The sequence below is a fragment of the Carassius gibelio genome, chromosome A7 (assembly GCF_023724105.1).
Source record: "Carassius gibelio isolate Cgi1373 ecotype wild population from Czech Republic chromosome A7, carGib1.2-hapl.c, whole genome shotgun sequence".
Classification (NCBI taxonomy): Eukaryota; Metazoa; Chordata; class Actinopteri; order Cypriniformes; family Cyprinidae; genus Carassius; species Carassius gibelio.
In genome coordinates, this window is record NC_068377.1 from 35,755,128 (window position 1) to 35,774,520 (window position 19,393).

The following is a 19,393-nucleotide window of genomic DNA, read 5'->3' on the forward strand; positions in this document are numbered from 1 at the left end:
TCAGCTTTAATAATTATAGCTTTTTACACCAATAAGCCTGAGAGGCTCCAAATGTTTACATCAATTCAGCCGAGCAGCGCAGACGGGATTTTATAGTTTCTTGAGCTTCACTGTCAGTTTCACAAATTAACTGTCAACACAAAGCCAACGGCGGACAGAGAAATAGAGAAATAGAGATCGCAAGCTAGAAGAATGAAAGCATAAGAGGAACGGGAGTTTCGTCATTTATAATTCAATTGAATGAAAATCTGTGCTCTTTTAAACAGCAGATATTTGTTACATATTACACCGGGACGAACGTGTCAAAACTGACAATGTGTTATTTATTTATTATTATTATTTTTTGTATTTATTTAATTGTATTACTTTATTTTGTCGTTGATTTATTTAATATATATTTATTAAATTATTTTGTAATTATTTTATTGTTTTTGTGTGTTGGATTTATTTAATCTTATTTTGTTGTCTTATTTATTTATTTATTTTTACTTGTATTATTATTTTAATTTTAAATTACATTTTTAGTCATTTAAACCAAAAATATTTACCTGAAATCCACTGTAGAAAACTAAACCTGCATATGTCTTTAATTATTTGTCAGCAATGAAGCAATAAAACTCTTCACATTACAGACAAATGTCTCATATGTGCTAATAACAGTAATAAAGATAGCAGTACAGGTGTGTGTGTGTGTGTGTGTGTGTCACTGAGATCACTGTGTGTGTTTTAGGCCATCGTCTCTCTGAAGTTGTGTGGGAACCAAATCTCCACTCTGCCCTCTCCAAACAAATGGAAATGCTCTTGTCTGCGAACACTAGACCTGTCCAGAAACCAACTGGGGAAGTAGGTCAAGCACACACACACACACACACACACACACACACGCGTAAATGTATATATACATATACACACACACACACACACACACAAACACACACACACACACACACACACATACACAGACACAGAAAGACCTAGGGAGCCTATATAGGCAGCATTTTATTGCATCTTGAGCACACTCTCAATCTGAAGGCTGTTCGTTCTACAGAAACTCTGATAAACATAATAATAAGTCAAACAGTAATTTTTTAAATGCATTGAACTATTGCTTGATACTTTTTTGTGTGTTTTGCACATTATGTATAAAGAGATTGCCTTCTCTACAAAGGATGCATGAGATGCTGCTTTATCATTTGTTTGCATAACACTATTCTTAGTTTAGTTTTAGTTTTTTTTCATTCCTTAGTTGTTGTTGTTATTAAAATAATAATAATAATAATTAATTTACTATTGTGTTGTTTTATTATTAATAATAATTTTATTTTGTTTTTATTCATATTATTTAATTATATATATATATATATATATATATATATATATATATATATATATATATATATATATATATATATATATATATATATATTTATAAAGTGAAAAAAGTGATGTGACATTCAGCCATAAATATTAATTTATTTATTTGTATATTTTAATAATTTGTTAATTGTTTTATTATTATTATATGTTTTAATTTTATTTTGATGTTGTTATATTATTGCATGGTTTTATTTTATACAAATTTTTATTATTGATTTTATATTATTATTTTGTTGTTTGTTTTGTTTTTTTTACAGATTTTTTTTATGCATTTGTTTGTTTTTATGTATTTTGTTGTTTTATTTTGTGTTTTGTTTTCCTTTGGACAGTGCTAATACTGATAATCTCAAATGACCTTAGAAATGGGTAAAATCGAGGTAAAATAGTCCATTTTAGACACATTGCTAGCTGTATTTTGTGTGTTGTGTATATAATGCATTATGGAATTGCTTTCTCAGCAAAGAATACATGTAATGCTGTCTTGTAATTTGGCTTAAAACATATCTTAGAAAGATATTTAGAAAATACATTTGGTAACATATTTTTAGGGAGTGCATCTAATATCTATGTGTCTTCAATGCTCTACTAGTTCACTAGTCCAGTCCTGGTGGTTGTATATAGAGACTGTGGAGATCTGAAATCGAATGTTATTTTAGGACGGGAGAGCCGAGCAGAACCAGGAAGCTGGCCTTCTTCACCACATGGCACAGACGAGACCCAGATCCAGGTACAGTGCCCTCAAACACTGCGGTCACCACGCTGCAGGCCTCACCAAACTGAGGGATCTCACCAGGGGAACCATGTTTTGTTGAGACTGTGATAAGTGTGTGGTTCGTTTTAGTAATGGCATCAGAAGCTAAACTAAAACCCTTTCAGACGGATCCAAAAGTCTGACTCATATAAGACTTTTAATGTGTTTTCAGGCAATAATGCATTTGATTCAACAAAGTGTACAAATGCATATCTTTACTCCGAACACAAGACTAAACAAACGTGTTCTTTTGAACTTCTTTTCATTTAAGAATTCTGAACAAAATTACATCACAGTTTCCACAAAATATTATTTAATAATAATCAGAAATATTTCTTGAGCAGCAGATCAGTATATTATAATGAAGATCATGTGACACTGGAGTGATGATGCTGAAAATACAGCTTTGATCACAGGAATAAATTAGATTTTGCAATATAATCAAATAGAAAACAGTTGTTTTAAATTGTAATAATATTTCACAGTATTTCTGTTTTTACTGTATTGTTGAACAAATGCAGCTTTGGTGATTTCTTTCAAAAACCTTTAAAATCTTACTTGTCCCCAAATTTTGCCGTTTATTTTATTTATATATATTTATTTATTTATTTATAAATAAATAAATAAATATTATTTATATATATATATATATATATATATATATATATATATATATATATATATATATATATAATATTTATGAAATCCATTATAGGTTCAGATGCTTTTTCTTTTTTGTTGATATTATTCATTATAGAATTGCCTCCTCTGCAAAGATTTGATATTATATATTATATCCTTTTTTGTCACTTTATGGAAGCAAAATAAAGATATAATGAAGTATATTTGTTGAATATTAACACAAAGCTGGTCTGATGGCCTGCATTAGAGTCAGAAGTATGACTGCTGCAGTCCTCCGTGATCATGCATTAGTCTCCGGGGATTTGAGCTGAATGTTGTGTGCTTCTGATCAGGTCCTCATCTCCTCTGGCTCTCTTTTGGCAGTTTGTCCCATTGAGTTTCCTGTGATCCTGCGGGATTCTCTGGAAGTCCTCTTCCTGAACGACAACCAGCTGGAGTGTGTGCCGCCGTCAGTGTGTGCCCTCAAGAACCTCTCCGAACTCTATCTGTCCAAGTGAGTCGCAGGGAATCATGGGAAATCATGGGACTTCTGCATTTTTCCCACTTTATTACACGTCTCTTAGGAATACCTGACTGTGATTGGTCAGTCGCAGCATTCAAATATTATTTTTGATATAAACATTAGATAAGAAACTTTTTTTAGGTAGTTGCCAATCATTTCTAATTTAATTCTAATTTCAAGAGCACAAATAAGATGAAATCTGAAAATATATATATATATATATATATATATATATATATATATATATATATATATATATATATATATATATATATAAAACATGTTAAATATATAAAAAAGTATAAGATATAAGAAAATTCTATAAAATATTTTTTTTTTCCATAATAAAATAAATCTTTATTTATTAATTAGTGATTTCTGAAGGATCATGTAACACAAGACTGGAGTAATGATGCTAAAAATACACAGGAATAAATCACACTTTATAATATATTAAAATAGAAGACAATTATTTGACATTTTATTAATATAAAAATAAAATAAATCTAACCAAATCTCTTTCTTCTCGCATAATAAAATAAATGTTCATTAATTTGAATGAATTTATATATTTTTATAATGCATAATGTCAGTAAAAATTGGTGCATAGAGAAATCAAAATTATAAATCGTAATTATTATTATTATTATTCATAAATAATTATTTAGTTTGAAAAAAAAAATTAAGCCTAAAAAAAGCAAAATAATTTAAGATCATTTCAGTTTTTTAATTAAAATAAAAATTAAACCGTTAAAAACTAAAACTAAAACTTAAAAAATAAAATATATTTATATTTATAAAGTCAAATCACTCTTTCTTCTCGCATAACATAATCTCATCTCAAATGTGTAATGACGTTTATAAAAGGCAAGAAAACAATCCCATAATGCCTTTTGATAAGCGCAGATGTGTGAGAAAGTAGCAAAATTATTATGTTATTTAAACTATGACTATAAAGTACAGTGCAATAATTGTTCATATTTAAAACAAAATGTCTATTTTTAGTTGTGTTTATTAGATGTAATCTAAGGAACATGTGAATGCAAGTCTAGTCTCCTGTGTGTTTTAAGTGAGGAACACTATTTGTTTAATGCCCAGGGTTTTCTCAGTGTGGGTGAGAGTCGAGAGTTGTAATATGCAGAATCAGAAAGGGCTTGTTCATCTGTTCTGCTTCCTGCTTGAGAAGCTCACAGGATGTAATGATGTCTTGTTTAGACGTTGGTAGCTTTGATTTGAATCCTTCCTGTCTCTGCAGTAATCCAGGTATCCAGGAACTTCCCATTGAGCTCGGGCAGCTCTCCAACCTCTGGCAGCTGGACATCGAGGACTTGAACATCGCCAACATCCCTGCAGACGTCAGGAAAGATGGTAACACACTCGCAGCTTGTGTCTACTTCAGTACAAATCACCAAGATTGCATTTCAGTAACACGAGATTATGAAAGTGGAAAAAAAAGTGAAAAAAAATGCAGAAATAATATCTCATCTCTCATTAATATCATTAGTTTGAGTCTTGATCTGATAGATATATATATATAATATAAAAATAATAATATATTTGATTTAAAAAAAGTATATATATATATATATATATATATATATATATATATATATATATATATATATATATATATATATATATATACACTTTATTTTTTTTAAATCAAATATATTATTATTATTTTATTTTTTTTATCAAATAAGCAGGATTTTACACAACTGCTGGACAGGGTTATAATCTTGAACATTTATAAGAATAAAAATAAATAAAGATGAAATAAAATAGAAATATTAGAAAAACTTATTTTAGTTAGTTGCCAAGGCATTTCTAATATTCTTTATTTGTTTAAGGACTAAAAATATAAATATAAATATATGTGTGTGTATGTATATATATATATATATACACACACACACATTTATATAAACTAACTCTAAATAAAGAAAAATTCATCCTAAATAATTAAAGAAAAGTAGTTTATATATCCCTGTGTAGCTAAACTGTAGACCAAAGGACTGTACAATTAGTAAAAAAAAAAAAAGATCTATATATAACTTAATAAATAATTAGACATAAATATAAAATACAGCTACAAAATCAACAATCAAAAGCCATCAAAACCATATAATTTTCAAATGTAAATGACAAAAGCACAAAACAAAATTACAAAAAAAAAAGTTTTTTTTAAATGAAAATAAATATTTTGTAAAGTGTGTGCGCTAACTACACCTGTATGGCTGCTAAATTAATGATGGTTCATCATATGAATCAAATGTAGATCTTAAATCTTTGAATCTTTTGATAAAAGCATCTGCCAAATGCATGTGAATACAATGTGAATGTATCTGTGAAATTGATTAGGTGAAGAACAGTGCTCTGGAGTAAACAAACTAATTAGTCGTCATGTAGAGCATGACATTATTTGTTTCTTGCGTTAGAGAATGTGTAATTTAGGATCTGTCTGATGAATATTTCATTGGTGAATCCAGCTGTGAGTCGTTCAGCCAGATGTTGATTCTTATGATGCATTTGTTGCAATATTTAATGTGTTTTACTGTAATAACAGCAGATTTGAGTAACGTGATCCTCTCACAGAACTGAGTTTGGTATTATTCTATTCTAGTGCATAGAATAGTCCATGTTTAATTTAATTTGATCTGCTTTTAGCTTTCAAAGGTTTCCGAATCTTTAAGGTGCAAATGCTTGCTTTTTAAATGTATTTTAAGTCGTGAAGGTGAAGAAAAAGGTAATATTAACAACTCTTCCATAGATACAAGCATCTGATGACAGACACTTTATTTTAATATTTCAAAGGAGAAAAATTTAAAAGTGCTGAGTAAATTATCAAGGTGTCAATCAATGCAATTATAAAAAGGAATTAAGAAATAAATCATTAAAATTAAGTTTATAGAAAAAAAGGAAAACGTTAACAAAAAGGTAACACTTTACAATAAGTTCCCATTAGTTACTGTAATTTACTGTAATGCTAATTTAATTTAAGGATAAATATAAAGAGTAACGTGCTGAGTAAAGTTGCAATAAACTGAATACATAAAAAAAAAAAAGAATTAAATAATAAATAATTAATCAAAAAGTAAAGGAAACCGTAAACAAAAAAATAATGTCATGCTTTAAAATCAGGTCTGATTAGTTAACATTAGTTAATGCATTAATACATTGTTTACATGTGTTCAATAATCTTTGTTAATATTATTATTATTATTATTATTATTATTATTATTAACATAATATTAGCAGATGCAACTTGATTTTTAATAACAATAAATGTTAACAAATGGACCCAAAAAATAAATAAATGAAGTATTTTAAGAATTAAAGATTTGAAAACAGTGAATATGCCACTGTAAGTACTAAAGCAGAGCATGTGGTGTAGTGATGGAGTCTGAACTGGCTCTGTATTTGGTCTGATACTAGCTGTACAGAGGTTGCAGTGATGGAGGTGTGTGTGTGTGTGTGTGTGTGTGTGTGTGTGTGTGTGTGTGTGTGTGTGTGCAGGTCCGGCTGCGGTTCTGGCGTATCTGCGAGCGGAGCTGCGTGGAGCAGAGCCCTGCAGACTGCTGAAGCTGATGGTGGTGGGTCCTCCGCGGCAGGGCAAGAGCGCTCTCCTGGAGGGACTGCAGACGGGCAAACCCTCATCCTTCATCAGCAGCGACCGCAGCATCCACACGTCCAGCTGGGATCTGGAGCGACCCGGAGGAGTCAAATCTGCTGTAAGAGCCCTCAGCCCACGCACACGTAACACACAAGTCAAATCAGCTTTATTTATGTAGCACTTTTAACAATATAGATTGTAACGAAGCATCTGTGGAAAATAGTGTGTCAGTAACACACTTTGTCATCATCCAGTTCAGTTTAAATAGTATCTGTGCAAACAAATCGCCGAAATCACTGGAAATGAAGTGTCCCCAACTAAGCAAGCCACAGGCGACAGGAGTAAGGATCCAAAACTCCATCAGTGACAGAATGGAGAAAAAACCTTGCCACGCACACATATACACACATGCACATAATGCACACACACACACACATAACACACATGCACATAATGCACACACACACACACATAACACACATGCACATAATGCACACACAGACACATATACACACATGCACATAATGCACACACACACACACATAACACACATGCACATAATGCACACACACACACACACATGCACATAATGCACACACACACACACACACACACACACACACACACACACACACATAACACACATGCACATAATGCACACACACACACACACACACACACACCCACCCATAACACACATTCACATAATGCACACACACACACACATACACACATGCACATAATGCACACACACACACACACACACATACACACATGCACATAATGCACACACACACACACACACACACACACACATAACACACATGCACATAATGCACACACACACAGACACATATACACACATGCACACACACACACACACACACACACACCCATAACACACATTCACATAATGCGCACACACACACACACACACATATACACACATGCACATAATGCACATACATGCACATAATGCACACACACACACAGACACATATACACACATGCACATAATGCACACACACACACACACATAACACACATGCACATAATGGGTCTCATTTATGAAACATTCGTAAATATATGAGTAAATATGGGAGTGATTTGCGCGTAAAGAGACCTTCCCGAAAACTCTTCTCCTGATTCACAAATACTTCGTAAACGTCAGATGTGATAGTGAAATGTGTGTGTGTGTTAATGAATTCCAATCAGTCGTAAATGGGACGCGCGTGCACGCTCATTCTCAATTACCATAAATCCCGCCCATTAAATCCGACAGACAACTATATATGAGCTTCATATTATGACACCAAATGAAGGATTTCAACGTGTCTTCTCAAAAGCGAATGGAAAATAACAATTTCTCAGCTGCAGAAATTGAAGTTTTATTATCAGAAGTTCATTCAAAACGCCACGTTTTATTTTCAAGCGTACATAGTGGCGTATCAGGTCCTAAAAAAAGGAAGCTAGGCAGCATATTACAGATGCTGTTAATGGAGTTTCTTCTGTTAATCGAACAGTCCCAGAAGTGAAAAGAAAATGGTTCGACATGAAGCTTGACAGCAAAAAAACAAATTAGTTCACTTCGAAAAAATCGTATTCAAACTGGAGGAGGACCACCATCATCATCGAGCATATCTACATACTATAGGCTACTCTCGTAATAAAAGTAAAAAGAAAAACCGTATGTAATTACTTTATATAATATTTTTTTTTCAAAATGCTGTGTAAATATGTACCCCATTAAATTAAAATGCAGCAGTATTAATGAGCAAAATGTTCAGATGTTAAACGCACTATTTACGCGTAGCTGGGAGCAGGTGTAGATTTCTTTCGTACCAACTAACATTTGGAAAATACGAACATTTTAATGAATCCGAAATTTTACGCCAGAACCACTTTACACACGATTTACACAAAAATTCGTTCTGCTCGTGTTTCATGAATGAGACCCAATGCACACACACACACACATATACACACATATACACACATGCACATAATGCACACACACGCACACATAACACACATGCACATAATGCACACACACACACACATATACACATACATGCACATAATACACATACACAGATGAACACAGATAACGCACACACACACATAACACACACATAACGCACAGACTAACAACATGCATACACACAACACACACACACAAAACACGCACATGCTCACACATAACACGTGCACTAGGGCTGTCACTTTTAGTTCAAAAATCGATTGCACAATTGATCGGGCCAACCAAAAAAAGTTTCGAAAATGAAAATAGGGAATCGATTTTAACCAAATATGTACACTATTCATTTTAAAATAATTAAACAATAAAAAAATAGATGTAAAAAAACTCACAAACAAGCAGAAAAGCAAAATAAAGAAATCCGAAAGTGCAGTATACGTTGCGAAAGCTAGACAGAAATTACCAGCAATTTTACGCGGTGACCGTAAGACCCAGTGACGTCGAAAGCGTCCTCTTATTCTGTGTTCACACCAAACACGCGTCTGAAGGTCTCGTAATACCCCCACCTTGTGCAGCTGTACCTGAGTGTCCCTGGGACATCAGTGCGGTCGGAGCGTGTTTTCTTTTTGAACCGTTGTTTGAAATGGATTGAATCATTATTTAAAATAATCTTGGAGATTTTTGAATTGCCTAAATCATAAATGCAGCCGGGTTGAAGCCTGCAGTGATGTTTTTCTTTTGTTATGGCAGCCGTCCCCTTCGTTCCCTTTGTTATTTGACGTTGAAAAATGAAGCGTCTTTTTTTTTATTTTTGATATGGAAAATCGATTTTACAATTGATTCAATGAACACTTTTGTCTTAAAAATCAAAAAATGATTTTTTTGCATAAGTGACAGCCCTAACGTGCAAACACACATAACACACATATAACATGCATAAACACACGTGCGTACACACACAACACGCTCACACACACTCACACATAACACGCACATGCGCACACATAACATGCATACATAACGCACATACACACACATAACACACACAAAACACGCTAACACAACACGCATACACACACACACACTCATATCAGGGTTCTGTGAGTTTTAAAAGCCTTAATTTGTCCTTCCACAAATTACAGCCTTAAGTCTTCAATATCTAACGATATCTTAAGGATGTCTACACATACTTAAGTAAAGATCATTAACTTGAGATGCAAAATGAAGATATGAAGTCTTGTTTTCTGAGAAATTAATCTGAATTTTTTTACGCTCAAAGCTAGAATCAGCATATGCCTTTATTTTTTATACATTTCCCAGAAAACAATTCTTGTTCAGTCATTTTGCTTCACTTGTAAATGTGTCTTTAAATATTAATTTTGTAAAACAAGTAGAACATACTGAGGAAGAGCATTATGTATTTTTGCAGTGTGATCAGAATTTAGGATCGACAGTTACTCACTTACCAATTCAACAATTATTAAAAGTCATGAGTTTCATCGTAGATTCATAACTTTGCTACTATAATACTCAGTATATTTCTGCGTAATGGTGAGCAAAGTAACTGAAACACACAGTGGACAAATGAAGTCAAATGTTGATTCAAGTGTGTGACTTCATCGTTGAATTCCCAGTCTACTGACTGTTTTCAAGGGTGTGTTTGTCCCAAAATGCTTTGCTCATCTCATTTGAGAGATAAAGTCACAATTACCTTCTGTATTATTTTATTCTGTGGCAGAAACAAGCGTTCATAACTTTATAACAGAACAAAATGAACCATAGTTTCACCTCAGCAGCTCTATAATGTGTCAGACAATCGAGGTTATGGAGTAATGTTGTGTGTTCTGGTGTTATGTGTCTGCTGTGGATCCAGGTTGATTCGGTGTCCTTCAGCGTGTGGGACGTTGGCGGCCAGGCCAGCATGTCGACGGTGAACCAGTGTTTCTTCACGGATAAAGCTCTGTTCATAGTGATCTGGAATCTGGCTTTGGGAGAGGAGGCCGTGGCCAACCTGCAGTCCTGGCTGCTCAACATCGAGGTCAGGAAACCACACTTTACACTTTACACTTTAGAAAAAGAAAAAAAAACACAACAATTTTTTTTTCTTTACTGCCATGCATAAAAAAATAATTAAAAAAAGTGATTAAAAAAAATGCATAAAAATTCTCCCTTGCTTGATTCTGACATTTAACAGATGCAAAAAATATGTTAATATTTATTGATCTAGAAAATACAAAGTTTACTCTGATTTAATGTATGACAGTAAAGAAAAAAAAGGTTTTTGTGTTTTTTTTTTTTTTTTCTGAAGTGTATGTAAATATCTGGTTTCAACTGTATAACACTGGCATATGACAAACACTCTTAAGTTTGTTTGTTTGTTCAAATAGGCATTGCGAACAAAATCAATAATGTTTATATATTGATTGATTTGACAATAATTAGAATTTGCTAGTTTAATGATAATAAATGCCATTTTGGAATTGCAAATAAATAGATTTTATTTATTTATTATATTTACTTATCATTGCATATACCGTAACATCATATCATTATTTACTTATTTATTTACTAAACAATCATTAAACAAATTATGTTTATTTATTTAGAAAATAGTTTAATAATAAATTCTTATTTTATTATATATATATATATATATATATATATATATATATATATATATATATATATATATATATAATATTTACATTAGATTTATTCAAATGATAAGTTTTATGTATATATATATATATATATATATATATATATATATATATATAATATTTATTTTTTAATTTATGTAATAGTTATGTAATACTATTCACAACCTAAAGCTTTTGTAATGTCAGCTTAAATCTAAATATAGCCTGTACAGAGTGATAGTTAGCATATTTGCTAATACAGCAAAGGCAAGTTGAAAATGCAGGTGTTGGAACTGGTAAAGAAAAAAAGAAGAAAAAAATCCTTAATGACGAAAGGGGAAAAATATCAGCACTATATATCCAAACACGAAACACACTCTTTACAAACACAAAGTTGACATGAGCTTGAGATTGTGGAAGTAATTTTCTGTATCCGTCTAATGAGTGTCTGAATGTGTTTGTGCTCCAGGCTCGCGCTCCTAACTCTGCTGTCATCGTCGTCGGGACGCATCTGGACCTCATAGACACTAAGTTTCGTACAGAGCGCATCGCCACGCTGAGGGCCTACATCCTGGCACTCTGCAGAACCCCCTCAGGGGCGCGGGCCAGCGGATACCCCGACATCACTCTCAAACACCTCCAGTTAGTCTCGTGATCACAACTTCAGCTTACTTTCCTCCGTAGAAACTCTGTTTAGCTGTGTGTCTGTGTGTCTGCAGTGAGGTGTCGTGTAAGACGCTGGAAGGCATGGACGTGCTCAAGAGGCTGTTGTTTCAGGTCGCTTGCTCCATGAGGGACATCAGCAACCCTGCTAGCTGTCACAAATTCGTGGGAAGACTGGTTAGTGTTCGTTAAGCCTGTACGTACAGCATGAATCGCAGTTGTTCCTGACATCTATTCATCTATTTTTATGTCTGTTTTTGGTGTTTTATACAGATCCCCAAAAGTTACCTGACCCTGCAGGAGGCCATAAAAGCAGAGCGTGTGAGGAGAGACGAAGCCGACGAGGTGCAGTACCTGACGGACACTGAACTGGAGCACATCATTGAGCAGAGTCCGGCCAGTGATATCAAAGATTACGAGGATCTGCAGACGGGTAATGCATGAAGAAAAAAACATGTCTATCCAGAAATGCAATCAATTAAATATTTTTTTATGTTTAGTAAATATTAAAAAAATATATGGTTATTTTTAAGATGCATATTTTTATATTTCTGTTCTTAATGAACTAATATATATTTATTTATTCATTTATTCAATTGGTCAGAGAGGAAGCGCAGCTTCTAAAAATAATTTAAAAAACGAATATGTTTTAAAATATATCATTGTGTTTCATTATATGTTAATGTTTTAAAAAAATATATTATTATTCTTTAAAGTACATATTTGTTTCTTTTCTTTACTTAAGTAAAATTATTTATATGTATTGCATTTTTATTTTATTATATGTATTTTATTTTATTGACTCCATTTAAGCAACTATTAAACAGTTCATATTTTTCCAATTATGTTTTTTATTAATATTTTGAATCAGTTATCATTTTAAAATATTTTTTTGTCTTAAATTGTAAGTGATTTTGTGTGTGTGTGTGTGTCATTTTTAGTAGTTTTTTGTTTTCATTATGTCTATATAGCTTTTAATGTTTTTCATTTTAGTTATTTTAGTATCAAACTAAATTAAAATGAGAAAATAGCTGAAATAAAAAGCTGCTCTATATGTTAATGTTTTAATTCCTATTTCAATTAGTAAATTCTGAGCATGACAAAATCTTTATATACATAATAAGAAATATAAGAATTAGCCGGCATATTAGTTATGTAATTATTATTATAATAGTTTTCTATATCTGTGCATCTGCGGTTTATTTCTTAGACTGGTGCAACATATATTATTTTTCCACTCAGTTATGTCATAATAACGAGATGTCATTTTAATAATATGTGTGTCCCTGGAGCACAAAAGCAATCTTAAGTCTCCGGGGGATATTAGTAGCAACAACCAAAAAAAAAAAATAGTTTGGGTCAAAATTATAGATTTTTAGTTTATGGCCAAAATCATTAAGATATTAAGTAAAGATCATGTTCCATGAAGATATTTTGTAAATGTCCGGTCACACTTTATTTTAGGGTCCAATTCTCACTATTAACTAACCATTAACTATGATTTTTTTGCCTCAATTAACTCCTTATTTGCTGCTTATTAATAGTTTATAAAGTAGTTGTTAAGTTTAGGGTATTGGGTAGGATTATGGATGTCATGCATTATATGTACTTTATAAGCACTAATAAACAGCCAATATGTTACTAATAGGCATGCTAATAAGCATCTAGTTATTAGTGAGAATTGGACCCTATACTAAAGTGTTACCAGATGTCCTACTGTAAATATATCAAAAAGTAATTTTTGATTTTCAATATGCATTGCTCAGAATTAATTTGAACAACTTCAAACGTGACTTTCTCAATATTTAGATTTTTTTATGCACACTCATATTCCAGATTTTCAAATAGTTGTATCTCATCCAAATATTATCCTAACAGACCATACATCAGTGGAAAGCTTATTTATTCAGCTTTCATATGATGTATTAATCTTAATTAAAAAAAAAAAGACCCTTGTGACTGGTTTTGTGGTCAATGGTCACATATTTTCTTGTAATAATGAGATTGTTGTTACAATGTTTTGACATTGTGTAAAAAAACCCCCATATTTTTACTTAAAGGTGCTGTAGGGAACTTTTGTAAAGAAATATTTTTTAAATATTTGTTAAACCTGTCATTATGTCCTGACAGTAGAATATGAGACAGATAATCTGTGAAAAAATCAAGCTCCTCTGGCTCCTCCCAGTGTCCTATTGCCATTTGCAGAAACTCGATCGCTCCCGTTAAAAAACAACCAATCAGAGCTGCGCTCCGTAACTTTGTTTGTGTTCAAAATGTAGAAAAATGTATATAATAAGCGAGTACACCATGAATCCATTTTCCAAACCGTGTTTTTAGCTTGTCCTGAATCACTAGGGTGCACCTATAATAAGTGTTTATATTCGGACTATTTTAGATTGCTTCGGGGGTAACGCGGCGGAGTAACCCAGTACCTTTGTGATTCTTCATAGACATAAACAGAGAGAAGTAGTTCCGGCTACAATGTTCTTCCGCAAGACGCAAGCAGTTCTGTTTATTAACCGCTAGAGCGTCAAAAGTTCCCTACCGCAGCTTTAATTTACAGTTCCTCAGATTAATTGACTTGTTTAATGTGAGAGTTTTCTTTGTGGATCTCACAGCGATCAGTTTCCTGATGGAGACCGGCACCATTCTGCACTTCTCCGACACCAGTCATGGCTTGTGTAAGCTCTACTTCCTGGACGCCGTGTGGCTCTCCGAGTGTTTGGAGCGGATCATCAACCTGAGGGGCTCGCGCTCGGTGGCTCGTAACGGCCTCATCAAGGCCGAGGACCTGCGCATGCTGCTGGTGGGCACCGGCTTCACCCAGCAAACTGAAGAACAGTACTTCCAGTTCCTGGCCAAGTTCGAGATCGCTCTACCAGTCGCCAGCAACAGGTTCAAACTGCGGCTTCCTGCTCTCTGTCACTTCAGTATATTTCTCAATTTATATGAAGCGCGTCTGTTCTGTGTCAGTTAATGTGTAACAATAATAGCAACATTTATATTTATGTTCTTGAATGTAGATTTTAATCCATTTGAAGTAATAGGTTTTAAATTGAGTGATTGAATGCGTGACTAATTGTGAAAATAATGCTAGAATATACATACAATTTATATATACGTGATGTATATGTGACCCTGGGGTATATTTGAAGGAATAGCTAAAAATACATTGTTTTTAAACCAAAAATCATTTTGATATTAAGTAAAGATCATGTTTCAGGAAGATATTTTGTAAATTTCCTATTGTAAATATATTAAAACTTTGCAATATGCATTGCTAATAATGAATTTGAACAACTTTAAAAGTGATTTTCTCAATATTTAGATTTTTTTTGCACCCTCAGATTCCAGATTTCCAAATAGTTGTACCTCAGCCAAATATTCCCCTTTTCAATAAACCATACATCAATAGAAAGCTTATTTATTCAGCTTTCATATGATGTGTTAATCTCAATTTGGAAATCAAAATAATTGACACTTGAGACTGGTTTTGTGGTCCAGGGTCACTTTTAAATAACATTATTTTTATTCTTAACGTTAATGCATATTATAAACTAAATGAAGTATTGTGTTTTAATTTAATTAATTTATGTATTAATGTTATAATATATAGTAATATTTTATTTTTGTTTTGCATTTCTATTTCTATTCTTCTTAACTTTTAATATATATTTTAACCCATGTGAACTGTAATTGTACTTATTTTTCTGCAAATGTATATTTTTATTGTGAACATTTCCAAAAGGAATGTTTTAATATGTAATGATAATGTTTTAGTAACATGCATCGTATGCATAACATATTCCTAATATGCATCGAGTTTCAGAAATTATTCTCTTCTATTCATAGTTATCTGTTGCCGCACCTTTTGCCCCCCAAACCTGCCCTGGACATCCACGGCTTTCGGCAGCAGAGCAACAACTCCATCCAGCGGCATTTCAAGATGAGCTTTGTTCCTGCGGGATTCTGGGAGCGCTTTATAGCCAGGATGCTAATCAGTTTGAACCAGATGGACGTGCAGGTAAACACACATCCTGAGATGACGAGCTAACCGAGCAGTAAAGTCAGAACTGCAGTCATTGCAAACGGAGAATTAGAGACACACGCTGACAATGCTTCAGCAGCTAATGAAACCTCATCTAAAGACGCTTTGCATGCTTTCGCAGTCTCATTTCCCCAAATAGCCCTATGGCAAAATTTGAGTAATGCACAGGGTTGTTTGGGGGGAAAAAATCTTATTGCCATTTTGCTGATATTTATTTATTTATATATTTATTTATTTGTTTGTTTGTTTTTTGGTTTTAACAAAATATTGTATTTAAAAAAATATATCTATAAAATAAAAATATTTAAGAAAAATAAAAAATTTGTTTATAGTATTCTATATTATTCTATTTTATATTATCAGTATTATTGTTGTTAAAACTATTAAGCAAAATGTAATTAATTGACTATGACTATAATCATAATATTATATTATATTTATTGTACAAAATAAGATATATTATAAAATAACAAAATTATAATACAATTTGTATTATAATATAATATTCCATTGTATTAATTATATTACTGTTGTTTTTAAATAAGACGTATGTTTGTTGTAAGTTTCTGTAAAATTAAAAAGCAAGTATTTTAGAAATAATATATGATTTTATTTATACAACTTTGTGTATTTTATGTATAGTATGACTGTAAATATTAAATTATTATTATACCGGTTTTGCATTTTTTTTTTTTTTTCCTCGCTTTTCCTCTTACAGTGTTTGTTGAATCCTCACCAAAATTGGTTCAGGTCACACACAGACAAAGACAAAACCACACAAATTCAGTTACTGGATTTTATTCTCCAGAAAAGCCTTAACAATTTTGCTGGCGGAGACACCAAACAGGAAGTGAGTCATTATCTCTGCAGAGCTTTTGCCTATTGACACACAGTTTTTCTTTGCATCAGCGCCACATTGCCCTGAGAATGTCATGCACATGTGTAGTGCCACCTACTGGTCAAAAGTTAAAAACCGATAAAATCTGCGCAGTGAGTCATTCAGTATCCCATTGGATGTTTAACCATCTAGATGCTGCTTGAGTTCTCAGGTGAAAGTGTCGTTGAGGTCGTTTTTCAGTCGATGACGTTTTCATTTTGATGACTGTAAAATGTCTTTGTGAATTTTCGTAATAGGCATTTGAGACCAAGAAGGTCACGAAGAGCCCGAGGAACCACAGTACGGTGATCTACAGCTTTGCGGGGAACCAGCAGCGCAATCGCTGCAGCACTTTCCGCGTCCGCCGCAGTCAGACCATCTACTGGAAAGAAGGGCTGCTAGTCACCTTCGACGGCGGATATCTGAGGTTAGCAAGGGTTTGTTTTTGGGTTTCACATTTTTTGATATTAAGATTTAACATTTCTCTCTAGGGCTGAACGATGTGTCGTTTAAGCATTGATATCGCGATGTACGAATCCATGATAGTCACATCGCAGGATTAACCGTACGGGCCAGCTGCTCCCCGGCCCTTGATGAATGTGATTCACGGATTAATTGCACAGCTTAACCATCATAGAGTGAAAGTTGATCATTTACACGTGTTTTAAGTCCTGTCAGTTTAACAGGGCAGAGAGAGAGAGAGAGCGCGAGAGAGAGAGCGTGCGAGCGCTAGAGAAAGAGAGAGCGAGCACGAGAGAACGAGCGCGAGAGAGAGAGAGAGAGAGAGAGAGAGAGCGCGAGAGAGAGAGAGAGAGAGAGAGCGCGCGAGAGAGAGAGAGAGCGCACGTGAGAGAGAGCGCGCGGGAGGGAGAGAGCGCGCGAGAGAGAGAGCGCGCGAGAGAGAGAGCGCGCGAGAAAGAGAGCGCGCGAGAGAGAGAGCGTGCACGCGCTAGAGAAAGAGAGAGAGCGCGAGAGAGAGCGCGAGAGAGAGAGAGCGTGAGAGAGAGCACGAGAGAGAGATCGTGCGCGAGCGTGCGAGAGAGAGAGAGCGTGCGCGCGCTAGAAAAAGCGAGAGAGAGAGCGCGAGAGAGAAAGAGAGAGAGCGTGAGAGAGAGAGAGAGAGAGAGAGAGAGCGCCGCGCGAGAGAGAGCGCAATATATATCGCAGAAAAATATAATATCGCAATGTACCTTTTATCCAATATCGTGCAGCCCTATTTCTCTCATTTAATTCATCCGGTGTTGTTAGTTTTAACTAAAAACATGCTTTTGTTCTTTGAAATAAAGCGGAATTAAAATATTATTATAAAATATATGTTACTAAATGAACAAAAAAAAGTAAAAAAAAATAAATAAAAAAAATAAGAATGCATTTTCTGAATTTTTTTTTTTGAAAAATTTCATATTTGATGTAAAACGACTGAAAAACAGACAAACAAATAAGTAAATAATAATAATAATTAACAATTATAAAAAAAACTTTGATGAAAAATCTAAATGTTGCTTTAACGAATAACTGAAATGAAAATAATGAAAGCTAAATATTAAACATTACAAAGCACAACAAAACTTAAACTAAAATTGCATTGGAAATCTTAAAATAAAAGCCAATTCAAAACAATAATAAATACTATAATAGTAAATTAATGACACTAAAATAATGCTGTATCTTGTTCGTATTTTGCTGCAGAGCATTATGAGATTCGCTTCTCTGCAAAGGATACATGTGATTATCATAAACAGTGAATAAATATTACTAAAATAAACATAATAATACTAATACTTACAGATTAAAAAATAATAATAAATAACATTGAAACTTATCAAAATATTAGTTGAAACTATAGTAGTATCTGATAAGAAGAGAGTGAGTGTGTTTCTCCTCCACAGCGTGGAGTCGTCTGACCTGAACTGGAAGAAGAAGAAGAGCGGAGGCATCAAGATTATCTGTCAGTCGGAGACCAGGGATTTCTCAGCGATGGCTTTCATCACCGATCACGTGAACGCTCTCATAGAGCAGTGGTTTCCTGGTGAGGACGCCTCTAGATGTTGTAAATCTCCTGCACACATCTATACGCTCGCCTGGATGTAATACAGACACTCCCACTGAACGAATGCATGAGCTGATCAGATGTTTACCTTCAGTGCAATGCAGTGCAGCATTAATACAGAATGTGCATCTTCTGGACATCTAAACAGCTTCAAATGGGGAACATAGAGACTTAACTACCTGTATTTATAGTAATATTATTTTAACAATGATTATCCAGGACCTGTAGTATTAAAAAAAACAGTACTAGACTG

The 19,393-nt window shown here is 33.3% G+C and overlaps 1 protein-coding gene across 6 annotated transcripts in view; it reads left to right on the forward strand.

The window, feature by feature from the left end:
* The window catches only part of LOC128017390 (leucine-rich repeat serine/threonine-protein kinase 1), a 74,106-nt gene that overhangs the window by 25,703 nt on the left and 29,010 nt on the right, over positions 1-19,393 (forward strand). For 3 of the 6 annotated variants that reach the window (XM_052602764.1, XM_052602767.1, XM_052602765.1), the window contains exons 11-24: positions 731-843; positions 2,034-2,104; positions 3,134-3,263; positions 4,528-4,640; positions 6,789-7,003; positions 10,737-10,901; positions 11,972-12,144; positions 12,222-12,342; positions 12,439-12,598; positions 14,784-15,060; positions 16,018-16,189; positions 16,932-17,063; positions 17,348-17,517; positions 18,980-19,119. In XM_052602764.1, the coding sequence (XP_052458724.1) occupies positions 731-843; positions 2,034-2,104; positions 3,134-3,263; positions 4,528-4,640; positions 6,789-7,003; positions 10,737-10,901; positions 11,972-12,144; positions 12,222-12,342; positions 12,439-12,598; positions 14,784-15,060; positions 16,018-16,189; positions 16,932-17,063; positions 17,348-17,517; positions 18,980-19,119 (2,152 nt within the window). The remainder of the gene's footprint in view (positions 1-730; positions 844-2,033; positions 2,105-3,133; positions 3,264-4,527; positions 4,641-6,788; positions 7,004-10,736; positions 10,902-11,971; positions 12,145-12,221; positions 12,343-12,438; positions 12,599-14,783; positions 15,061-16,017; positions 16,190-16,931; positions 17,064-17,347; positions 17,518-18,979; positions 19,120-19,393) is intronic. The other 3 variants (XM_052602769.1, XM_052602766.1, XM_052602768.1) reach the window with 1 other exon arrangement.